General features: G+C 41.1%; 1 protein-coding gene across 4 annotated transcripts in view; it reads right to left on the bottom strand.

The window, feature by feature from the left end:
* Positions 1 to 26,736, bottom strand: part of SORBS1 (sorbin and SH3 domain containing 1) — a 302,200-nt gene that overhangs the window by 96,311 nt on the left and 179,153 nt on the right. For 2 of the 4 annotated variants that reach the window (XM_027859828.1, XM_027859837.1), the window contains exon 9: positions 11,704 to 11,848. In XM_027859828.1, the coding sequence (XP_027715629.1) occupies positions 11,704 to 11,848 (145 nt within the window). Of the gene's footprint in view, positions 1 to 11,703; positions 11,849 to 19,373; positions 19,749 to 20,387; positions 21,141 to 26,736 lie in introns of all 4 variants that reach the window. The other 2 variants (XM_027859816.1, XM_027859821.1) reach the window with 2 other exon arrangements.

Raw genomic sequence — 26,736 nt, 5'->3', positions numbered from 1 at the left:
CTCACGAGTCAATCTGCTACTTGAAAACATTCCTGGAGAAACTGCTTCCCCCTTTGGGCACTAACTTACTTCTCCTATCTGAGTTAGCTTAGATGAAGGAGAAAAGATGATTCAAAAAAATTCATAGGAAATTGCATGTTCCCTTTTCTTCAACAGCAACATTTTCGACGTGGAAGAAGGTGCTTCTAGTAAGTATCAGTGGAACTTCTGGGAAAAGACTGGTTTATTGGACACTTTAGAATGGGGGTAAGGATCTTTTTTTTTTTTTTTCTCTTGACAGTACCTGATAAACCAGAGGGGGGAAAATCAACTAAGGGCCACCCTTAAGTAAAAAGCAGTCTAATTTAAGGCTTTGTTGTTTCCACTTAAAAAAAAAGAGAGACAAATATAAAATATTTGACTCAAGTTATTTTTAAATGGGGAACACAAAACACTGGTCAGTAAGTATGAGTAACAAAATAGATTTCTGCTTCACCTGTTAACATCACTTGTTAATAGATTCAGAGCTAGAAGCATCTTAGAGGCTATTGACTATGGTTCAGTAGATAGAGAATTGGGCCTGGAGTCAGAAAGACCTGAGTTCAAATCCAGCCTCAGACACTTACTAGCTGTATGAGCCTGGGCAAGTCACTTAACCTTGTTTGCCTCAGTTTCCTCATCTGTAAAATGAGCTGGAGAAGGAAATGGTGAGCCACTCCAGTATCTTTGACTCCAAACGAGGTCATGAAGAGTCAGACACAACTGGACAATAATTAATAACTTCTCATTTTAAAGATGAGACACTGAGAGATTTAATGGCTTGCTCAGAGTCACACAGCTAATAAGTAAGTGTCTGAGGGGGACAATGGAGGGGGAAAGCAAGGCCAACCTCAGACATGAAGGTCCTGAATATTTGACATCAGAGGAAAGGATCGCTGTCATTGAAATTCTGGTGAAATACACTTTCTGCACGGGCAAATAGCCAGTCTACCTTTCTTTTCAAATTCCAAGGTATAGGTTGGAAAGAATTGTTTATTTTCCAAGGGAATTCTGAAGGGATGGCTTAGAAATATGCTTTGGAACCCTGGGGTTTGTTGGATCAAATTATTGCTTCAGATCCCCTTTGACATGCAAGAGTTGTCAAGGGCGTGGAAGGCTCTAGTTTAAGTAAAAATCTTAAAAATTGCACCATTAAATATTTCCTAAAGGATTGCGACATGTTGTCTAGATGCCAATCAAATAGAAGAAAGGGCACTGAGAGCAAGCTTCTGACCTCTCCACAAACATCTAAGATTTAAGGGAGGTCTTTTCCTATGAACAAGTTGTCAGTGTCTAGGGAGGGCTGGGAGGGCAGCAGTGGAAGGAAATAAGCATTTATGAAGTACCTATTACATGCCAGATGCTGTGATAAGCCAGTATTATTTGATCCTCACAACAACCCTAGGAGGTGAGTGCTATTATTATCCCCATTTTACAGTTGTGGGAAACTGAGGCAGACAGTAGATAAGTGACTTGCCCAGGGGCACGCAGCTAGTATCTGAGGTAGGATTTGAACTCAGGTCTTCCTAACTCCAGGTAAGCACTCTAACTACTATGCCACTGAGTCACCTAGAAATAAATATTTTAATACTTTTTTTCCTAAATAAATATAATAAGAGCTCTCAGTGCTTCTCCTCAAATACGTCACTTAAAATTGCATCTGAAGCTTTGTGAGGTTTTGCAGGCCCTTGCTTAGAATCTTTTTACTTTTAGAAATAATTTGATCAAACTTAGTGATCTGGTTTCTCTGCCCACAGTAGATTAGAAGAAACATATTTTACAAAAGGGTTGGGGAAGCAGAAATATGCATATGAACAATAACAATAAGTTCTAGCTATCAGCATGACCTCGAGAGAGGAGAAAAGAAAAACTACAGACACAATAATTCAGAAAGCACATCAGCCTATGGCCCTATAGGAGAAACAAAACCTCCTCTCCACACAAGCACACGTCAGTCATCTCTGGGCACGCTGACAAAGTATCATACCGACAACTTCAAGTATTAAAAAAAGGTACATTTTCCCCATATGCTGTTTTCATATTATGTTTTAAAAGCCTTAAAATGAAAATTATAGAAAGATTTTTACCCCAAATGGTTAAAGTAAAAACAAATTTCAAACTTAAAAATGGAATGTTTCAGTAACATGTCAAACTCACACAGGTGGAACATTTTATTCCTCAACAAGACCACACAAGTGAGGCGTTAGTCTTCTTAAATAGTCAAAGTATGGTCTGACATTAAGCTTGTTTAAGGATGAAAAGGTGGGAAGTGGACACATTCAGACAGTTAAGGATCCCAGGAAGTACTCTATCCACTGTCCCACCTGTCTGCCCTACTTCTACTCCTACTATCACTACTAGTACAACTATTACTACTACAACTACCACTGCTACTATTACCATTACTACTACAACAACTACTACTGCTATTACTACAACTGTTGCAACTATTACTACTACAACCACCACTGCTACTACTACTACTACTATTACTGCAATTATTACTACTACTACAACTAGTATTACAACTATTACTACTACAACTACCACCGCTATTACTACCACTACTACTATTACTGCAAAAAATATTACTACTATTACTATAACAACTACTACTAATATTACATCTATTACGACTACAACCACCACTGCTACTATTATTACCACTACTACTATTACTACTACAACTACCACTGCCACTACTACTCCTATTATTACTACTACTCCTACAACAATTACTACTATAACTATTATTAATACTACTGCTAGTAATAATAATAATACTAGCTAGCATGTATATACGGCTTTAAGGTTTGCGAAGCAAACAAATAGTATTTCATTTTACCCTCACAACTACTAGGAGATAGGTACTACTATTATGCCCATTTTACAAATTTACAGATTAGGAAACTGAGGCAAAGGCTTTTCACCATCTTTGTTGCATTCTTCTATTTTATCTCCTGCTTATTAATGTCCCTTTTAAGATGTGGTGACCACAATCCTCCATATGTGGTCCAACCAGGGCAGAGGATAGTGGGATTGTCACTTCCCTAGTCCTGGAAGCTAAGTCTCTCTTAATGTAGCCTAAGGCTGTATTACTTTTTTTTGGCTGTCACATCATAACTTTGACTCTTCAGTCAATTGAAGCTTCAGTCCACTAAAACCTCCAGATCTTCACATGAACTGCTGTCTGCCATGCCTTTCTTTGTTGAGTATTTGCAAAGTTGATTTTTTTTAACCAAAGGGAAAGACTTCACATTTCTTCCTATCAAGTTTTGTTTTACTAGAATCAGCCTAGTGTTTTAATCTGTCAAGATCTCTTTGAATCCTGACTCTGACATTTCAAAGGCAACACATCCTGACTGTGCTATGTTGGATTCCAGTATTCCACTTGGAAGCATTCTTGAGTCATGGAAACCAGTTAAAGAAAATCTCCTGAATTCTTTTGCATGTTTCTCAAAGGATAAAAAAGGTGGTTGGGCAAATTAGAAACAAGCATATAAATAATAACAACAGTAATAAATGACAGCTGACAGCATGGCCTCAAGAGAGGAGAAAGGAGAAACTACAGACACAATAATTCAGAAAGCAAAGTAGACAACGGCCTATTGAGATATAACCTAAAACAAACTGACCAATATGTACCAGGATGAGACCTTCCAATCAACTCCCACCCCAGAAAACTTCATGCGATAATGTTTTCATTCACCATCCTTCTCAACCTTCTGTTCTTCTGCTCATTCCTCTCCAGAGTGCGTATCCAATCAGAACCTTTCCCCTCTTCCCCCTATTTATCAGTGGATCCTGACCTAACACAGTAGAAAAAAGAGAAGTGGGCTGACAGCTGGCAGACCTGGCTTTATATCCCAGCTTTGCCCCCTTCTACCTTAGCAGCCTTGCCAGTGACTTATCCTTTGAACTTCAGTGTCCTCATCTGTACAAGATGGAGACTGGACTGGATGTCCTCTTGGGGTTTCTTTCAGCTCTAAATCTATGACTGGACAGACACTTTTTCAATACTGATCAACTACCCTGTTTTATATGGGGAATAAGGGAAGGGAATAAGCATTTATAGAGCACCAACTATGTGCCAGGTACTGTGTAATTATCTCATTTGATTATTATCTCATAGAATAATTATCTTAATTATTATCTCAAATTATTACCACTTAGGAGGTAGGTGCTATTATTATCCCCATTTTATGGTTGAAGAAACTGAGGCAGAGATTAAGTAGCTTGTCCACAGTATCTGAGGCTCTATTTGAAGTCAGGTCTTCCTGACTCCAGGCACAGTGCTCTATCCACTGTGCCATGTAGCTACATCAGAGGTATACTCAGGGGTGTGCTGATAAATGTTTAACAACCAGCTCTCGGAGTGGGGGGGGTTGGGGGGGAGAGTATGCCCATGACATACTTAGAAGTTTTATCTGCATCATCAACATTTTCTCCATTACCTTGTTAAGATTAGACAATCAACAAACAATAAATCAAGCCCTGATTTGTAGTGCTTGGCAATTTCCAATACACAAATGCCCAAGATGAAAATTTAACAATCGGCTGTCACAAGCTGGGCCCCACCTGGCTTCAGCACATTTCTGGGTATAATTATCTTCCAAATCTTTTTTTCAGTTGATGACTCAGAGGCTCAGGATGACTTTTACTCAACCCCATTCTTTCTATCTATAGGCTATAAAGATAAGTATAATAATTGCTGGCATTTATACAGTGCCTTAAGGTTTGAAAAGAGTCTTACAAATATATATTAACCTAGGGTGGCAGGGGTGCTTATTATTTCCCATTTGACAGATGAGAAAACTAAGGCAGACAGAGGTTAAGTGACTTGCCCAAGATCATATAGCCAAAGTGTCTGAGGCTAAATCTGAACTCAGGACTTCTTGATTCCAGCTCTACCACCATGCCACCTAGCTACCTATTACTATCCTTGCATGTGGATGATTCCTTATTAAGTCTATCCCCTCCTCAGATGGACTGGGCCAGAAGCCCAGAAACTCCCCCAACAAAAGTTGCAAAATGAATGTCCATCCTGCATCTCAGCCAAGATGAATGAAATCTGACCAACCCCAGTGGTATTCATTAGTGAACATGGAATCATGAAATCTCAATGGTAGAGTCACATTTGCTCTGACCTCGAGGATATTTCTGGTTGAGTACCTATGATAAGATTGGGTACCTATAATAAGAACCCGTTCTTCTCAATTCAGTCTTAGTTCCCTGATTAGAATGATGGCTGTGCCTTAAAGTACAGCTCCCACTAATGGAAGTTAATACCGACTCCATAGGTACCTGAAATCGCCTCAACAGCCATATGAATTAGCACCAGGGACCTCAACCTATTTGAAGCAACGTTGACTCATTGAAAGAGAACCAGACTACGAATCAGGAATCTGGACTGGGAAGGTAAGGCAACAATAATTGAGTAAGTGCCTATTGTCTGCTAGATTGGGGCAACTAGGTGACACAGTGGCTAGAGTTCTGGGCTTGGAATCAGGAAGACCCGAGTTCAAATTTGCTCAGACCATCACTGGCTGCGTGACCTTAGGCAAGTCACTTACCCCGTTTGCCTCCCACACTAGAATCTTTGCCAAGAAAACTCCAAAGAGGGTGACGAAGAGTTGGACACAACTGAAAAATGACTAAACAACAAGGTGACAGGCACTGTGTACCTTATAACTATTATCTCATTTGATATTCATAACATCAAATGTTGGGAGGTAGGTGCTATTATTACCTTCATTTTACAATTGAAGAAACTGAGGCAGACGGAAATTAAGCAACTTGCCCAAGAGTACACATCTATAAGTGTTGGAAGCTGGTTTTGAATTCAGGTCTTCCTGATTCCAGGCCCAACACGATCTGCTACACCACCTAGCTATCTCTAATGGCCCTGGGGGCCATTTTTACAAGAATAACTGACTGAATTTTTTTAAAAAGAAAAGAAATGAAAAGCCTTGTCAAAATAATTTAGCATTGAAATTGAACAGTGTTAAAGAGCAGCTTCTGGAATAAATCTAGGGGAAATGTTCCTTCAATTCCTAACCAAGGGACTAGTATTATATCAGCTATTTAAAAGTCAGTTTCTAATTGCTCATCTTCATTCTTGAGATAAATACTCTAAACTCGGTCAAAAGCCATCATTCCCTCCTTAAACTTATTCTGCTATTCAATCTTGCTTTCACTAATTCTACCTACATATAGAACTGAAATGGAATGGAGAGATTATGGAGATAAGAAGGTTAAGATGCAGCCTAAAGAATTTTTAACACTCCACTCATGCCGTTCTCTGGGAGAAACTTTCCCTTAAACCATAAATTTTACAGAGAGGCTAAAGACAGTCTTTGCTCCCTCCATGCTGGTGTGGAGAACTGGCCATCCCTCTCTTGGTTTGACCAAGACCGCTAGGAACTAGAAATAAAAAAATTCTGGTTTATGAAGACAATACCATAAACAGAGCTCAGAAGAAGCCACTCACGGACTTAATAAGTTTTGATCTTTTCCCAAAACATCTTTTTTTTTTAAACTGGATTATAAGAGATGCCAATAGATAGCTTTGGGTTTGGCTATCCAAAATGTGTAACCCACTGACGTAGATTACACACGCCGTTGCCCAAGATTCCAAAAGTATCACAGATCACAAAATGTTAGATCTGTAAGAGACTTCAGAGATCACCCAGTCCCACCTCCTCATCCTGGAGATGATGAAATAATGGGCCAATGTCATGAAGTCACTTTCCCAAATAGTCACAAAGTTAGTAAATTGTCGACAGTTGGGACTCAAATCCAGGTCTTCTGACCCCCAAATTTATTGTTCTTTCTAGTATCTGAAGAGGCACATATCTCTGGGCAGTTTGGTTCAGTGGAAAGAATGATGGATATGGAATCAGGAAATCTGAGTTCAAAGTCTAGCTCTGGTACTCACTACCAGAATGACAACAGGCAAGTCACAAACTCTGTGGGATCTAGTTTCTTCATCTGTTAAAATGAAAGGGTTGGATCAAGGCCTTCTCCAGCTCTAAATTAAATGAAATAATATTTGTAAATTACAATAGAATAGTGCTTGGCACATAGTAGGTGTTTAGTAAATGTTTATAACCTTCCTCTTTCCCTAAATCTATGATCTTTTGATCCACAGATATTTGGATATGTTATTTTATTTAACAATATAGTTGAATGATCTCCCCAATTACTTGTACCCTGTAGATTCCAAGGTTCTCTCTGGGTAGACCTAATAATTCAACTCCCTTTAAACCACTGGTTTAAATCACTGGAAGCTAAAAAAGAACCCAAGTTGATTATCTCAAATGGAAAGAAACCCCTTTCTCCTATGATGCTTATGCCATGGTTTTATTATCTCAAACTGGAACAGATGCAATGACTAGTTATTATCAGAAAGAGCTTCTTAGCATATTCTTTAATACATTAAGGGTGAGTGATTTTGTCCATTTGAGTACCCGTTCCTTTGAAACAATGAATCCACAATTCCCTCTGACATCATAGACATCCTTCAGGAATTTCTGTGAATTCAAAAGATTTTTTTTAAAAAGCCATCACCTATAGCTAATCTGGTGGCTGATTCTCCCCAAACTTAATTAAGCTAGTTCTTAGGTCAACTAGAGGACCCATCCTCAAACCTTTTCTCGCTTGACAGGACCTGGCCAAAGTGTACTCCACTGAGCCTTTGAGATCCCAATACTACATTCATACCACAATAAATTATCTGAGGAGAACTTTGGTAGAGCATCAGTTGCGCAAAAGTGGTTGCATTTGGTAGATATTTCCTTTCATGTAGATGGAATACACACCCAACAAATCAATTCTATCTGCTATGAAGGGGAGTATTTGGTAGCAAATTCATCCTGGAGGGCTCATTTATATGCATCTCTCAAAGTTAGGTGGTTTATTAGAGTCATTCAGAGGTCCTTTTACAGGTGAGGTGACTGATGAATAATTCCTGCTTAAAATGTTCAGATCTGATATTTAATAGTTCCATCAATCCAGTCCAGGACCTCAAGGTACAGAAACTGAATCCCACATCTGGATGACCTGACTATGAGTAGATGGAGAACAGAATCCAGTGCAGAAAGGATACATACAACGGGACGACTTTACCTCCACCTAGGTAGGTTCTGATTCTAATAGATGAAGCACAGGCATACCATACCATTGGCAATCAGTCCTGCTCAGAACTTGTAGGTTGGATTCTAGTGAACTGAGGATGCTAAGGTCCCTGAGCCTTTCATATTGAGGCAGACAAGGGGAGATGGAGTCTATTGCTAATGTGCCAGATCAAATACTCATCCATGTTTCGGAGCATATTCCAAGTTCCTTTTATGAGGTCTCCTCCACAAGGAAGTGGGTTGGCCGTCCATCTGGATGAGAAAACAAGCCAGGCTCCTCATCTTTTTTTTCAACAGAATGTTAACTCTGCCTCCCATTCATCTGGTATCTAAAACATGTGGATTCCTCTTTAATCAGCACAGAATATCCACACTCAGAGTACTCCTCAGAGAGGTATTGACTGTGATCCAACATCTACCAAAAGTTCATTTTAGACTGCTGAGATTTGGAAGAAACAACCTAATATACAAGGTAATTCTTCATGGGTAGCAAGGTAGGTGGCATTGTGGCTAGAACATGGTATCTGGAGTCAGGAAGAACTGAGTTCGAATCTGTCCTCAGACATGAGCTATGTGACCTTGCATAAGTCATTTAACCTCTGTCTGCCTCAGTTTCCTCAACTATAAAATTGTTGTTGACTGGTGTTTCAGTCGTGTCCAACTCTTTGAGACCCCATTTGGGATATGCTTGGCAAAGATACTAGAGTGTTTGCCATTTCCTTCTCCAGATCATTTTACAAACAAGGTAACAGAGGCAAATAGGGTTAAGTGACTTGCCCAGGGTCACACAGCTAGTACGTGTCTGAAGTCAGATTTGAACTCAGGAAGATGAGTCTTCCTGACTCCAGACCTGGCACTCTATCCACTGTGCCACCTAGCTGTCCTCAATTATAAAATACAAAATGCAAGCACAAAATACTAAATTATACTGTAACAACTCTAAACAATAAAATACTAAAATGCTAAAATAACAGCACCTACCTTACAGGATTGTTATGAAGATCAAATGAAATAATATTTATAAAGTACTTAGCACAGTGTCTGGTACATAGTAGGAACCATATAAAGGTTAGCTATTATTAGTATTGTTGTTGTTGTTGTTATTCATTGTTTGGCTCTCTAAGTTCTAGCCTTGTATTACCAAAATCATTAGAAAACAATTTACCCAAAACACACACCCTCAGAGCCCCATAGAAGAACCTTTACTGAATGTTAATGTTATGTCTTCGGCTTTTGTAGAAAGCCTATATGAAGTGTTCAAAGAACATATATTTGGCTTTCACACAGCCATAGTGGAAGAATGGTTCCCCAGACATCTTCTCACCAACTGCCTTGTCACTGGTCCCAGAAATGCCCAGAATACTTCACCCTTTTACATCTTGAAGTCCAGCTCTGATCACCCACTTGTCCTGATCTGTGATTGCCTTAGTCACCTATTACATCCAGATCTGGCTCCAGCCATGTTTTATTTCACTCTCCCATCGTCTTTTCATCAACTTCATGACTATACACATGCAACTTCCTTCTCCTCCACCACCACTACCACCACCTTTCCATCATCCACTCAATATTGACATGGCTGCTGCATGGAAAGGTTATGTTGATCTACTTCCCTCCCCAACCCCCCTATCCTCTATAAGTGTAGACTATCCCTACTAGGATATAAGTCCTCAAGGGCAAGGATGGTCCTTACTTTTGTATTTGCATCCCCAGGGGTTGGAACACTGTAAGTGCCTGATAAATGCTTTTTCATTCATACATTCACTCATTATATAACTGTTATATAAGGTAACATGATAAATTCTTGCTTAAATTTAGTGCCAAGAAAAACTCCCTCCCAATAAATTTGTATGCTTTATTTGTTCAGAAAACAAGAACTATATATAACCTAGTGTGTTTGCATTTTTTTGTTTTGTTTTAGCTGCCAGCTGAATTCATAGGCGTATAGAATTCAGAGCTGGGAGCGAGATTAGGGCTCATCTATTCCACCCTCCTCATTTTGCAATGGCCAGCTATACTGATTAACTCTTCCTAGGAGCCTGGTAACATCCACATTCCTACTTGCTCCAACTGATTGTCAACTCTTTTTATGTCTAATTGTACAATTGTATACTAGATTGATATCCATAGAGCCACTTGCAATCCTTTTTTTTTGTTTGTTTTATTGCTGCCTTTGACATTTCAAAGAGGAGATAAAATCACTTCTCTTGGCCGATTGAATCTTCCTTCGTAACCAAGGGAAACAAGCAAAAATATCTAATAAAAGTGATAGCAACTTGAAATGTATAGGACTTCCTGTCCTATCATCCCCCACCCCTCTGCCATGGAAGACAGGAATAGGTTTCACTACCTATTCATCCAAAACAATCATTGGTTTCACAATCACTCCGAGTTCCATTTCCTTTTGCTGATCTTTTCATTCACATTGATTTAGACATTGTGTATTATGTTCTTTTGATTTAGCTTTTTTATTGTGCCTCTCATAATGCAAAACTTTCTATGCTTCTTTGAATTTCTCATATCTGTCATTTCTTAAAACACAACAATATTCTATTATATTCACATTATCACAGTTTGTTTGTTTGTTTGTTTTCAGGCATTCCCCAACTGATGGGCACCTACTTATTTCCTGTTCTTTACTGCCACAGTGTGTTGTTATGATGACCTGGGTGTATTCCAGATCTTTGTTTTTGTCTTTGACCTCCTTGAAATTATATGCCCAGTAATGAGGAGGCAGGATCAAAGGGCATGAACAGTTTAAGCACTTTTCTTACACAAATCCAAACTGATATATAGGTAAGGAATTAAGAAGGTAGGCTTTTAGGTGAGTTCTGAAGGAAACCAAGAAAACTCAGAAACAGAGGTAAGCAGGTAGACCATTCTAGGTATAAAGGACAGGTAACGCAAAGGCATAAAGATAGGGTGTAGAGTTGTGTGTGAGGAACAGCAAACAGGTCAGAATTTGTATTGGAGGACTGTAGAATCCATGGAGACAGTACAATGTAATAGGTCTGGAAAGGTCAGAAGGGGCTGGGTTATGAAGAGCTTCCAATGCCAAAGAGAGGAGTTTATATTTGATCATGGAAGTAAGAGAATCACTAGAGTTTATTGGCTGGGAAGGGGTGGATGCGATATGGCCAACCTACACTTTTGAAAAATCCCTTTGGCAGCTGAGCGGAAGATGGACTGAAGTGGGGAAAGATTTGAAGCAGGAAGACCAGTTAGAAGGCTTTTGCAACAAACATGAAGTGAAGAGGGCCTGAACCAGGGTGGCGGCTGTGTGAGCAGACAGAAGTCCACTCGCCATCATTTCAAGATGAACCTCTTTTTGTCATGGCTGCTCTATTCTTCTGGGAAGGCCATGGGAGCTAGCAGACGGTGTCAGGTAGCCACAGAGGAGATGGCAAAGCTAGTGCCAAAGAAGGAAATGGCACTCATGGAGAGTATCATGGCAGGCAAGGAAGCCTTCCAGAAATCATTTGCAAGACCACAAATCCCCATCAAACCAGCTGTAATTAAAATGAGGAGGCACAGTGTCACGCTTCCTTACCTCGATTGTGTTGCAGAAGCACAATAGTGGGATTAACGATGGTAGTGGAAGGGTAAGCAGATGAAGGCTTGCTGACTGGTGGGAAAATCTGGGAATCAGTCCCAACGCGGGGCGAAGAAACTTCATTTACCAGAGAATCTGCACCCTGTAAAGAAGAATGCATTTTAACCGCTGATAAAAGCATAAAATTGGGGCTGATACAAACAGAAATTTAAAGCCAGGAGTACTGTAATTATAAAAAGAAATGCAGTAGCTGAAATAAGGAAACAAAGCATCTTGATTACACATACTGCTCACTGTTAATTTCAATCAGAAACATACTAATATGATCGTTTTCCTTTTATTAGTATGAAGAAAGTGATGACAGACCTGTAAGTTTAAGTTATAGCAAACACAATTTTTACCTGGAAACAAGCCATGAATCCATCTAATTATTGGAAAAGGACATCCAAATTCAGAGCAATATAACATGCAAAACTCATGCACTTTTGAATGGATAAATCCAGGGGTAAGAGCTGGCTTAGTGAGGGAAACCAGGAAAAGTTTAGTACTATCATGGACAGAAACATGAGACAGAGTGACATTGACACATCAACCCAAGAACAGGTGGCATATAACCAACGGCACCCCTTAGAAGGGCACCCCTGCCGCATCATCCCCGAAAGATTTCACTAGGGCTGTGTTCCAAGTTCTGGAAATTATCCAAGACTTCTGTCTCCTTTTATTGGCCTCAGAATTGCAGGGGGATGGATCTTGTTGATAAGAATCACATGAAAAAAATACATGAGCCATCCTGACCCAAATCTCGGTACGGACACTGGCCTGCCTGGACTCTGGTAGAAAGAACTATTAAGCTAGTTTCCATCTAATAACTGGTATAGTGATAACAATAGACGAAATTGGTCTTTTAAAAAAGAAATGGAAAAAAAAAACCTTTCAAAATGGCTTAAATGGGATTTATCTGCTTCCCTAGGTAAACAAATGTATAAATCTAACACAGTTTTATAGGAAAAATCTGGAATCCCTGAGGTCAAAATATTGATCTTCAAGTAGTTTCAAAATGAAATTTTCAAAATGAATATGAGTTTAAAACAGGTTCCATTAAGATCTCAAGCAGACTATAAGCTTGAAGACACAGACTATGTTTTATGTCTCTTTGTGTTCTCCACAGTGTCTGACACGGAGCTTACGACTAATATTGGTGCATAATAAATGTACATTGACAGACAAAATCCAGACCCATTGTGGTTTTTCCAACCCATAAATGAAGATGTTGCATCTTCATCCAACATTTTTGGGCAGAGAACATCTGCCTACGATTTTAAAAGACTGTAAGCTGGCTTAATCATATTAGTTTGGAAAGGTTGGAAAGTCCAGGGGATAGAGCCCTGGCCCATGAACCTCAACCACTGACCCCATGATGTTGGCTCCTAATCCCTAATCCTGATTTGTAATCTCTTGGTGCCTCAGTTTTTCCATCTGTAAAATGGAGGTCCTACTATCTGTCTCTATCTATTTCCAAGAAAGGTAATATGGAATAGATGATAGAGGTACATCCTTAGAGGCAGGAGAACTTGAGGTCAAGTCTTCCATCTGTGTAACCATGGAAAAATCCTTTAACCTCCCGGTGTTTCGGGAAACTCTCTAGGACTAAATTACAGAGGAGTTGTAGATTTGCATCAGTGAAGGAAGTTTCCACACAACGAGAAACCAAGTTTCATGAAATCATAGTTCTAAGCATTGTTCTCCCCCCCCCAAAAAAGAAAATACTGTGAAAATAAATAATTTATAAAAACGTTTTAACTCTCAGCAGGATCTTCATATTCTGAGGCAACATGGCAAAGTAGAAAGAGGTCCTAGGAGCTAGGAGACCTGGGTTCTTGTCCCGCCTGCTGCCACCTATTAGCAGTGAATCCTTGGGCACAGACATTTTTTCTCTCTGAACCTCTGTTCCCTTACTCATTTTGTAAATGAGGAGGTTGGGGAAATTGTTTTGAGAGGTATCATGTACCTATTTATCAAAGGTATTGTGTAAAAAATAAAGGGCAGCTAAGTGGCACAATGAATAGAGTGCTGGGCCTAGAGTCAGGAAAACTCATTTTCCTGAGTTCAAATTCAGCTTCAGACACACCTACTAGCTGTTTGACTCTAGACAAGTCACTTAACCCTGTTTGCCTCAGTTTCCTCATCTGTAAAATGAGCTGGAGAATGAAATGGCAAACCACTCCAATAACTTTGCCAAGAAAATCCCAAATGGGGTCACAAAGAGTTGGACATGACTGAAAAACAACTGAACAACAACAAAAATTAGCACTTTTAAAGTACTTCCCTTGAAAACATATAAAATGTCCAATATAGGGTTCAGGGTTGATCCAAACCAATTATTTTGTCAATGTGGGGAACACTTGGTGTGGAACCTTCCTTCATGGATACAGACCAGCAACCTGTTTATAACTTAGAGGCTTTTATAGAGCTGCCTGGGGCACTGAGATATAAAGTGATTTATTCAAGCCAACACAGCCAGTATGTGTCAGAGTTGGGAGCTGAACCTGGATTTTCCTCTCTCCAAATCCAGCCTATCATCCACCCTGCCATATTACCTCTCAACTCACATGTATTCTGTCAGTATCAGAAATACTTAAAAATACTGTAAAAACAGTCTAGTCAACAATAGAAAGAGGGATGGCATTTTAATCAATGCATCTGTGTTCCAACTAGGCTCTGTATTCATGACAAACACAGTTGTGTGATCTTGGATAAGTCACAACCTCTTTGGGCCTCAGTTTCTTCAAAAGTAAAGTGAGGTAGTTAGATTAGATGACCTCCAAGATCCTTTCTAGCTCTAAATCTAAGATCTTTTGATCACATGTTCAAGTTAGGGGTGAAGGCAGGCAGGTGGCACAGTGTTAGACTTGGAATCAGGAAGACCTGAGTTTGAATCCTGCCTCAGATACTTAATAGTTCTGTGTCTCTGGATAAGTCACTTAAACTCCTAGCCTCAATTTCATCACAGTACTTTACAGGGTTGTTGTGAGGATCAAAGGAAATACCATATGTATAGGACCTTATAAACCTTAAGCACTATATAAATGCTAGCTCTTAATTTTTTTATTATTATTTTTATTGTGATGATAAGAATCAAATGAAATAACACAGGCAAAGCTCATAGCACTATATACCCTAAAGTGCTATATAAATGCCAGCTATTATTATTATTATTATTATTATTAAAGTTTTTATCCTTTAAAAGCTATACAAGTCACTACAAGATATCAGAATATCTTGGATCTATTAACATGTGAGTTTATTCCTTCCTTCCTACTTAAAAATAATGCGAGGACAAAGATCCCACAGAATGGGCAGACATGGATGGATTGGAATCTGCGTATTTAGGAGGCATACCCACTTTAATGAGGTCTCTGTTTTCCATTTAAATTTCTCCTGAGGCCAAATCCAACAACATCCAGTGCTATGTGCCACTGCCAATGCAAAGCCCAATTGCATTCAGGTGATATAGATAGATTTCTGAAATCAAGACCATCTCATTCTGGCCATACTCTATAATCACCATAGTCCTCACTTTAAACAAACTGGATGGAAAAATTCAGACTTACACGCAAGTAAGTCATGGTACAGCTAGCAAAAGGATTTGTGGTAGGATTCTATTGTATATCAAGCTCTCCTGGTGCATTTAAAATGTAATGCAATGACCAAAAACATAACTCACACACAGCTAATGCTTCAGTAGTAAAAATTTCTGTGAAAAGTGAATTGTCCTTGTGGTCTCCAAAATGCATAGGAATGATTCCAATTACCCCCATGCAAGATTGGGGAGATAGGTTGGCACAGGCATCTCCATGCTACACGGGCACCATGATATGCATGGTAATGTTGGTCCTGCCCGTCCTTCTCAATGCAGCTGACAAAGGATATTAGCTGGGCAGGGTAGATTCAGTTCATGAGCATTCTTTGGTCTAATCATTATGCTGTATCAAAGACTCTGAAGGACCACTCTATTAGCAGAGGAATCTATGTAGCTGGCTATCTTGACATTTTTGCTTTGTCGAGATTTTTTTTAAATTGGGAAGTCACTACAATTTCCCTGATGCTCTGAATTTTCAAAAGTTTCCTTCCTGCTCTCTGCTAAAAAAAAAAAAAATAGGGGAAATGGCATGACTAAACTTTAACTACTTAGGCTAATTTTATCACATAAAGCTTTTTCATTTTAAAGCTGTGTCAGTATTGAACATAATTCTCATGACTGCTTAATCAGTTGATTAGATGACAGAAGGGACCTCTGCTTCAAGCTTCATTTTCCCATGGGATCATAGAATATCAGAGCCAAAAGAGACCCCAGAAGCAATCTCATCCAGCTCCCTCATTTTACTGATGAGGGATTTAAGACCTTGGGGTTAAGTCACTTGCCTGAGGTGACACAAGCAGTAAGTGGCAAGTGTGACTACAGCTCACTAACAGCCAATGGGACCCGGGTCTAGATTTTTGAATTTCATTTAGCCAGAGGAGGAGGAAGAGCCCGGTTTTGTCTTCATTCTAGTATCTCCGGCCTGATGGGAATCACCGGTATCACTGCAGTTGCCACAAACAGGGCTGTGGAATGCTGCAGCTTCTGTCCTTGCAAGTACATAATTTTACCAGGCTGAAAGAAAAGTTGGAAGTGAATAACCAGGATTCTTCTTGCTTTGAAAAGAATTTTATAAGCATGTGGAGTTCCTCTTGGCAGTAGGGAATATCTGTAGAGCCTCTGGAGAGGCCAAAAGGGATATCACGACTCCATGAGTATAGGCAGACACCGTGCAGGGACGTGCTTTAATAAGTCAATAGATCTTTGAGCTTGTTCCTGAATCTGTATCCTCCATTCATGTAGGTCTTAATCCATCCTTCTCATCCTGTCCAAGTTTTGCCAAGGTCTTTCTATAGCCTCATTTTAACATGGCCAGTGACCCAGGGTTCTCTAAGGCCATGATGCCAGAGGGGAGTAAGTCATGACAGATTCTACCAGGTTTGGGAATGATTTTGGTTATAGGATAAATCTACTATCCAAAGCCTACCCAAGTGGGGAGAGGTGTACTATTAGCAGGTTGACCTCTAAGCAATTGCTTTTTTTTGGACAAGGTGGCACATGCTGGTGCATATCTGGGACAATTATACAGCTAAAGTGATGATAGCTATGTGTTCTTGTTTTCTCTGAGTGGAGTGGCATGGAAAATGCCTTCCTTGGGCACTGGGGGATGGGAGCAGTAGCAATACTCCAGTTCTACCCTCCTGGTAGGAAAGGGATATTTGGGTAGCTTGAAGGTGAAAGATCCTGAAGGTCTCTGAATTCACAAATGAACAATGTCTGATGAGCACTGATGCAGTGATAACTTAGGTATCTAGATCCACATGGGAGGGCCAGAGCTCTGCTGGGGACCCTGAAGGGGCTCACAATTCCCAGGAACTCTGGGGAGACAGCAAACCAAAGTATCCTCCCCCAAGCTTTCTCCTCTGACATATACAATAGGATCACAGATGTAAAGCTAGAAGGGACCTAAAAGGTGATTGAGTTCAACTCCCCTCCCCCTCATTTTTACAAATGAAGAAACTGAGGTCCAGAGAGTCCAAGCGACTTATCCAGAGTCATTCAGTTATTGTGTCTAAGGTGGGATTTGAACTCATGTCTCTCTAACTCTAAGTCCAGCTGACTCTATCCACTATACCATGCTATCTCTGGAGTTGTTTTCTTGGGTGTAAAAAGGACAGAGTCCTTCATGGATGAGACCAAAGGTGCCCTAACCCTCTACCTTAACCACTAGTCAATTTGCTTGCATAAAATGAACTCCTGTAAGCTGTGCCTTAGCTATTTCCTGTCTTTCTAAAGAATACATCCCTAAGATTTGTTCATCGCTTCATATTCACCTATTGATTTAAACTCCGTGCTCTACTTGAATCCCTCCATTTTCCATTATCTTCCCCACTCAGCTGCTGCCACTTTTAAGTATCAAAGAAGGCTTATTTATTGGCTGTTAACACAAAAGTGAATCTATCTCTTGTCTTGGTCATCCCAGCATACACTGGTGTGTCTTCAAACCTTGGATGAAAAACAGTACTATAAAACTTTCTTTCTACTTTTGATAGGAATTGGCTCATCTCTGGCCAAATTATTATTATTATTATTATTTTTGGATAGGTAATGGGGTAAAGTGACTTGCCCAGGGTCACACAGCTAGTAAGTGTTACGTGTCTGAGACCGGATTTGAACTCAGGTTCTCCTGACTCCAGGGCCAGTGCTCTATCCACTGAGCCACCTAGCTGCCCTCTGGCCAAATTCTTACCCCAGTCTCAATCATAGTACTTTTGTCTGACCTTCCATAGGGCAGTTAGGTGGTATAGTGGATACAGCGTCAGGCTTAGAGTCAGGAAGATTCATTTTCCTGAGTTCAAATCTGACCTCAGACACCTACTTGCTATGTGACTGTGGGCAAGTCATTTAACCCTGTTTGCCTCAGTTTCCTCATCTGTAAAATGAGCTGGAGAAGGAATGACAAACCACTCCCAAAACCCCAAATGGGGTCACAAAGAGTCGAACACAGCTGAACAACAATTGACTTCCCTCAGGTGCAACCAGTCTCAATCAAAACAAGAGATAGCAGTGGGATATGGTGGAAAGAGCCATGGACTTGGGGGTAAAGAGAGATCCAGGTTCAGATCCTTCCTCCGATACTTTCCGCTGTGTGAGCCTGGGTCAGTTCCCTTACCACTTGGGGCTGAGTTTCCTCATTCTGTAAAGTGAGGATGATAACAAGAAGAGCACTTGCCTCACACAGTTGTTGTAAGGCCCGGGGGAGATAATGTAGGGAAAGTGTTTTGTCAACCTTAAAGCACTAAGGAGCTGCCATTAATTATTAGTTAGTCAAAAATCATTTATTAAGTGCCTGCTACACACCAAGCACTACACTATTTCTCTCTGAGCTTTTGTTTCCTCCTCTTTAAAATGGAGATAATTGTACCTGTGCTTAGAAGTCAGCTAGATGGCACAGTGGATAGAGTGCTGGGCTGGGAGTCAAGAAGACCCAAGTTCAAATCCAGCCTCAGACACTTACTAGCTGTGTGACCCTAGACAAGTCATTTCATCTGTTTGCCTCTGTTTCTTCAATTGTAAAATGGGGCTAATAATAGCACCTATCTCCCAAGGTTGTTGTAAGGATCAAACAAGATGTTATTTGCAAATGCCTGGTACACAGTAGGTACTACATAAATGCTTTTTCTCTTCCTTCTCTTCACCCCTATGAGGATCAAGGATATAAAGTGCTTTATAAAGCGTAACCTGCTCTCTAAATGCTGGATATCTTTTTTTTTTTAATCTTACAGGAAGTCAGAGTTCTTTGAACTATAAATTCGGCTCAGGAAACAAGAGTTAAAAACATTTGGTTCTGAACATGACAAAGGAGAGAGACTTCAGAAGATAATCAACAGCCACAAGTTTCCAAGTGAACGAACACAGGAGACATGCACTCTAGGAAAAGCAAACAAGGCTTCAGTTGTCGGGCGGGTAGTAACAGCCAAGGCCTCCCCTTCAGAACGTAGCAGACCAGACCAGTGAGAAAGAGCGGTCTTACTGCTGGGAGGGTAAACTTAGGAAAGCCGTGAGGAGGGAATGTCGGCAAGCTTACTGTACTTGAGACAGCTCCAGGGAGGTCAGGCTTCGAGACTCTGTGCGGGGCCTCTGGGACTGGAGGGACCAGTGGAGGAGGTGGAGAGCACAGTGATGGTGCTGTCTGGCTAACGGGGGGACCTGAGCCAGAAGGACTGGCTGGCTGGTGATGGTGGGATCGCCTCTGCAGATGAGGGGGAATGAAATCATCTAATGTCGGAAAGGTCAGAGGCGCGCCAGCAGAGGCGGTCGCTGGGAATGTGGCGACTTGGTCCAGGGCCACCAGAGGTGGTGGTGGTGTTCTGGATCTGCCTTCTTGCCCTCGGTCTGTGTTAACCAGGTACAGAGGGACTACTATAATCCCTGGCTGAGCTGTGTTGGAGGAAGTAGCGTCCTGTGGGAAATAAGGGTGTCGTTATGCAGAGGGGTATGGCACGGGAGAAGGAATTCCACATTTACACAGTTGTGAAGTGACATGCAATGATGGGCCACCAGAAATATTTTATCAGTGCCCTTCAGCCGGGGTTCATGAGACAGTCAGTGCAAGCCAAGAACTTCTGTTGGCATCCTCACGCTGCGTGACACAGAAGAAACTCCATCCAAGGTTACTTTCCATCCATCTATTTTTAATTTCCCTTAACTCTAAGGGAGTTAGAGAGAGAGAGCAAGAGAACAACAGATGGGCCATGTTTAACAACCCCACCAAGTGCATGTTCTGAGGGCCCCCACCCAGTCAGGCACAGACAGCTCAGTCGGTGAAGCGGTGGCTTCCTCCATACCCTCGGAAAGCCTCAGTGACTTCGTGTCTCCCCAAAGTGGCATTAGACCGTGGATCAAACACCACACGCACACATTCACAGGGGGGAAATACCGTGCTGAGGTTTCTTAGATAGGAAAATTCATTCTTCAAGGTGCAGAAATGTTAACAATGAGAAGGGAAGCATGAGTCAGTTAGCTGCTTGCATCAGTTAGAAAGAAATAAAGAACAGATGTGGGAGGAGGGGAGGAAGCACAAACATTCCCATTTCCTTGCCTTGGCTGGATACCACCGTCGTGGAAAGCAACGTTCTTTTCTCTTCAGGGTTCCTTGGCCCGAAGGAATCTGGGCACTTAGCACAGGTGGTCTCACTGCTTCTGGGAGAGGAGACTCAGTCCCCAGAAGAGGACTTTCACCCTGGCTAACTGCATCACTACCGCTGATGGCGTTAAAGGACAGCTGGGAAGGATTGGGAAGAGGAGCAAGGCGTAATGGTTCAGCGCTAGGCAAGGAGGACACAGTGCCAAGAGCTGGTGCTCCGATGACCTGGTCTTCCAAAGGGTTGCTTTGGGTTTGGTCACATGCAAGCCTAGGGGAGTTCTCAGATGCAGGGGGAACAGTGTTGTTGGATAAACAAGCGACATATAAGCTGCTGACCCTTTTTTTATCCCTTCCTGCCTCGTGACAGGGATTAAAGCTCACATTAGGGCTATCTTCTGCCCTGGAAGCCTCCCAGGGGCTCTGATATGGGGATGACGCATCAGGGCACGTGGAGCTCCTGGGCAAGAATGCCTGGCTAGCATACACTGTGACTCTGGGAGCTGTGCTGGCTACCTGGGAGGGGGACACAGCTGGGGGAAAGGAGGGACGCTGCTGGAAAGAAGCACTCTGGGGCATGTAAGGCTTCGGTGAACTCAGGTACACACAGTCCCTGAAGGGCACTGGTGATGAGGAAACCTTCGCCTCAGTGTGTGGTCGCCATGCAAAGCTTTGCTCTTTTGGAGGAGGAGGGCATGGAGGGGAGGAAACCTTTAGGATCAGATTCAAGATTAAATACAAAAATAAAAAATAAAGAGGAAAGGGTGGAAAGAATGAGGATGGTCATTAGAATGAGCAAGGGTTATTTTCTTTTCTTCCAGCATTACATTAGGAAAGCAAAGATCATGGTATCTTCGAGAAAAAAAACAAAACAACACAATCGCTCCCTTTTCTGGTCCTCCAATCCCAGTCTTGCCAAAAGTCAGATTCTTCAGTTCTTAGCCATACTCACCCAGGCATATTTGGGATGGTATCTACTGGACGTTCACACAAAGTGGATTCTCAGAGAAGCACCCCCCAGGATTGACACACTCAATTAAGTTATTGAGTCCCTCACCAGATGGAGCTTGAATGACCTACAATTTTCCTCAAGATATTCTTCAAAACCAAAGGCCCAGAGGGCCTGTATATGGGATTAAAGGTCAATATAATATATTTATTTTTCCTTATTTCTTCTGCCACTCCTCCCTCCCCTACCCCAACCACTCAATTAATAAAATTAATTCTTTTCCTTGCAGGAGAATGGAAACAATAGGCCCCAATCCAATTCACAGAAGATAGCTATCAATTTCTCCACTTATATTCCACCGCCATAATTAAAGTCTACCAAGACATGGATTCAAGGACTTCAATCATCTGTGATTTTATTTGTCAAAGACACCCCTATATCAATGCAAAAAGCAACTCATCTGTAACTTTGCAGAGAAGAAGAAAAGAGGAAGGAAGGAAGTAAAAAAGGAAAGAAAGGGAGGAAATAAGCATTTATTAAGTGCCCACTATATGCAGATACTGCTAAGGACTTTGCAAATATTATCTCATTTGATCCTCAGAACAACCTGGGCAAAGTAGGTGCTATTATTATCCCAATTTTACAGTTGAGGAAACTGAGGCAGATAGCAGTTAAGTGACTTGTCACACAGCTAGCAAGTGTTTGAGGGCCTTAGCTGCCTTAGAGAGTGGCATAAACTGAATCTCAGAGAAGTTTAGTGATTTGTCCAAGCACATACCGTGTCAGAGATTAGAATTTGAATCCAGGTTTTTCTAACTCCAAGTGCAGCAAGCTTAGGCAATGTACAAAAATGCCTCTCACAAAATTGATAAAGGAACCTCTTTTTACGTGTGAACCAATTAATTAAGTCTGCATAGGAAAGTCAATGCTCTGATTCCACTATACTTGGAGTTGGACAGTCTAGGTATGAACTCTGATGTGACCTTAGACAAATAACTCAGCCTCCCTGAGTTCCACTTTCTTCATCTGAAATGAGGATAATAATTTCTGCATCGCCTACCACGTAGGGTGCCTTGGAAGGATCAAAGAGATAATACACCTAAAATATTTCATAAACCACAAAGATCTATATAAATGTTACTACTAAACGTGGTATTGTTGTTACTGTTGACAATAACAAGATCAACAATAATAACAAGAATAATGATGAAAGACAGACCTGAAATGAAGCACATGTGGTCTCCTTCTTGCCCAGTGTCTTATAAAAAGGTCTAGGGATGTTGGTGGCAATTTAATCAAACAGACAGGTGGGAGAAGGCTGTCCTGAAGTGACCATGGTCAATACTATGAGAACAGCTGAGGCCAGTGAGATCTAACTGGTCAATGAGAAATTTAAAGGGTACACCTGTGATATTCCCTACTTGCTCTCTAAACCACATACAACAATTCCTCATGGCTGTAGGCATTAGACTCTGAAGTCAGAGTGAATCAGAGGGGATCATTCGCCAGGGCCATCAGCTCTCCATTGGTTTCTCAACTAGGTATCCTGCTAGGAGATCAGAGGTCATTGCAGGAAGTACACTTTCTTTGGTTCTGGGCTGAAGGCCCCAGACTATGACCAAGGTGGCTGGAATGACTCTTTCTTGTAGGAAAACCCAGGCTCTTACCCCTCTTTTCAAGCCAGGCTCCTCTTCAAGAGGTATATTGTACCTTGGCCTCACAGTCTCACAGAAGGTCTATGGTCAGAGTTCTTGGGCAAGGGACCAGTGGAAAAGGTAATGAATACAAGAAAAAAGGCTATATAACCCTGGATTAGGCTACTGGCACAACCTTATAAGTTTATAAAAACAGCAACAATTAGTGCTCATAGAAGGGGAGGCTGGAGAATGTTAAAGGAACTTGTGACAAGAAGAGAAGGTTTGGCTCATTTTTTATGAGTTTTGGTGCACATAACTACAAACAGTTCTCTCTAGGGTCATTATCACAATGTAATGGCAGCTGCGGTCATCAACTCAGGGCCACACAACAGGGATCACAAAACAAGCAGTTTTTCCCCATTACTCTGTAAGAGCTGAGAGTCTTCAGTATAACACTGCAAGCTCCACAAAATCAGGATGAAGTCTGGGGAAAGGTTACCATGCTAAATAGGAAATCTCCAGGAATATAAAGCTTGACTCCCATACAAAAAGGAATCCCTTTCGGCTCACTGGGCTGGACGAGGAAGGCTTCAGTGAGCTAGGGAGCAGGCAGTTTTTCTCCTGGCCTCGGTTTACTTTCATTTTAAGCTTGTTTCTCTCCATATGTGATTCCTTCTTGTCCAAAGATAGAAATCAGTTTCAGTGAGTGTTTAACTTAATTTGACCGTGCCCATATATGGGCCTCAGGGATGCATTACATCAAGCAGTAAGCCTTCATAGCTCTTTGCTCCTTTAGAAAACATACTCCCCAGAGATCTGGATATGGTTGTCAGTGACTATTAAAGCCAAAGTCCTATTTTATTGTACCATTAAAGAAGGAGGGAGAAGAAGGGGGTTAAGTAAAGCAGTGAAGGAGAGAAACAGCCCCAGACTCGGAACGATGAGGCATCTGCTGGAGATCTGCCTCAGGATTAGCTGCATGACAGCAAATTTGGGCAAATTACTTAGCCTTCTTGAGCCTCAGCATCATTTGTAAAATGAGAATAATAATATTGGCACCACATGCTTCACGGAATAATTGTGAAGCTCAAATAGGTTGAATGTATTAAGGTGCTTTGAAACTGGAAAGGTGCACTTGCTCCCAACACACACCCCACAGTTCTTAAGGTTGTGTAAATTAGACTTAAATCAGAATGAGTCATTCTGGGAGAATATGAACAGACAAGCAAAATCGACTAGGACGATCCTCTATCTTCCAGCCACTGCCTTGGCTGGGGATCAGAGAAGTGATGGGGTCCACGGGATGAGAATGACTGGGTCAGCTCTGCAATCCTCTCTCCTGACAGAGGACACACAACCTGGTCAGCCAGGAAAATTGATATGTTGGAACATCAAGGCACCAGAATTCTTCCATCTCACCCCATAATTTCCACGTCCCTATTTCACTCATATAGGGAGACAGGTAGGGGACAGTGAGTCTGGAGAGCTCTGAAACTGCTTCAGAGGCTACACCCACAATCCGGCAGGGGTAACCACCTTTTATTTGCCCCTTGCCTGCGTGTCAATAGCATGGGGGGGGGGGGCAAGGAGTTTGCTCCTCCTTCAAAACAAACTGGTAGGAGGAGGATGGGAAGGAGAAAAAAGAAATTATTGTTAAAAACACGAACTTGGAAAAAGATTTGTTACTCATCTCTCTCAAGTTTGTATTTTCAAGAATCACTGAGTCTATTGGTAGTATGTCTATTAATAATAATATTAATTAGTCTAAATAGTCATTAGATATTAATTACCAGTAATTACTAATATATCTATTAATAAAACCAATGATTTCTTTACAGATGAGTGGGTAGCAAAAATAAATCTGGAATAGTGATATCAAGTAATAAAATACTGCAATAGTAGAAGAGCCACCCCATATGCAAATGAAGCAAGCAATTTAATTAACTCTCCACTTCCTAAGCAGATCTGTGTTAGGCCAACCATTCACTTTGGTCCCTTGAGATAACTTGTCTGGTGTAGCTGCTTATGAAGCCAAAGGGCATTATTAGCATTCATGAGCTGTCTTTTTGGGCATTAAGGTAATTATTAAGGTTTATGTGTGTGCATGTATGTGTATGTGTGTGTGTGTGTGTGTGTGTGTGTGTGTATGAGTACATATGAGGCATGTAAATTCTATGTAGATTGTAATATTATTTCCACAGTGTAGATATGGCCATTGTTATCTGGGTGTGAGCTGACTGAGATGAGACAGAACATACTTTCAGGGCTGATAGGAATCTAAGTGATTATTTAGTCTAAACCCCTTCTTTGTATGAGAAGACAGGGCTCAGAGAAGGGGGTTGATAATATACTGAGAACTTTACCCATTGGGTAAACATCTATATATTTGACTTCTCATGTCACTTCAACTATCTAAGTCTCAGTTTGTTCACTTGTACAATATGGCAGCTTTATTAAAGTATCTCTCAGGGCCTTTTAAACCCCAACAGTCTATGAATCGATCATTCTTAACACAATGATACCTGTAGAGATTCAGCAGTGAGTCTATGATTCTTAACAATGGCATGCCAGGAAGTAATTTTCGATCATCCCAATTGCATAAACAGACACTATTGAGTGGCAAGCAATTTTAAGAATTCTAGAGCATGTTGGCATGCGTTGCCAGCACACGATAGGCACTCAATAAATATTCATTGATTGGCTAATTTCAACAGCTAATCTATGTAGACAGACAGGAATAAGGAGATGGTCGCTCCACCTATTTCAATTCAGAGGCACCAAGAAAGTGGCCAAACTCTCATCACTATGAAGAGGAGAGAAAGACATCTCAGATTTCTCCCACTTGATGCAGAAGGCTTGTTCGTTTCATTTCCTCAGAAGCAGGGTAAAGAACAATAGTATTTACTTACTTGGGATGCTCAACACCACTTGGCAGGGATGTGGGAGAGTGCTCTAAGAAATATTTTCAGTTCTCTAAAGCTCTTAGGCAGCATGATTCAGTGAAGAGAAGGTTGGAGTTGGAGTCAGGAAGACCTAAGCTGAACTCCTACCTCCTACATGTACTGACTGTTTGACTAAGAGAAAGACACTTAACCCTTCAGTGTTCCTTGAAACTTTCTGAAATCATGAGTTCCAGAGGAGTTGCCTCTCTGTGTCAGTGAAGGGAACTTCCACACGTTATAGAAGTTCTCCCAAACCAATGAAATCAGAGGTGCAGAATCCCCCCCAATGTACTTATTATGTGTGTACTTATTTTTGCTGTGTAATTGTAATAATCTGTGTTAGCATCATACCCTCCTACTAGATTATAAACTCCTCGAGAGCAGGTTCTTGTCTCATATAAACTTCATTATGCCGCCATCACCTAAAATGATGCTTTACTCACTGTAGACGTTTACTAAATATATTATTTATAGATTACCTCTGGCCAACCTTCACAAGTTCTGAGAGATGGGCTTCTCATTACCCCATTTTACTCAAATTTCCAGACCCAAAGCAAATCGCCACAGGAGAGGAACTCGAGAAAAAACCTGCCAAGTTTCCAGGTGATGGACAATATATATTGAACACCCCTTGTGTGAACTTGTCTGTGTCCTCGAGGGGAAAGAAAAGAAACAGAAAGCATGGCTTTGTCAAGGAGCTTGCAGAGGGGAGTGGAGTTATTCAGAAAAAGGACGAGTACAGAGCGGTCTAGCCCCTCTTGGCTGCTGTTGCACACTAT

The sequence above is a fragment of the Vombatus ursinus genome, unplaced genomic scaffold, assembly GCF_900497805.2.
Source record: "Vombatus ursinus unplaced genomic scaffold, bare-nosed wombat genome assembly UNPS02000749.1, whole genome shotgun sequence".
Lineage (NCBI taxonomy): Eukaryota > Metazoa > Chordata > Mammalia > Diprotodontia > Vombatidae > Vombatus > Vombatus ursinus.
The sequence above is the reverse complement of the archived record's forward strand: the minus strand, read 5'-3'. Positions and strand labels throughout refer to the sequence as shown.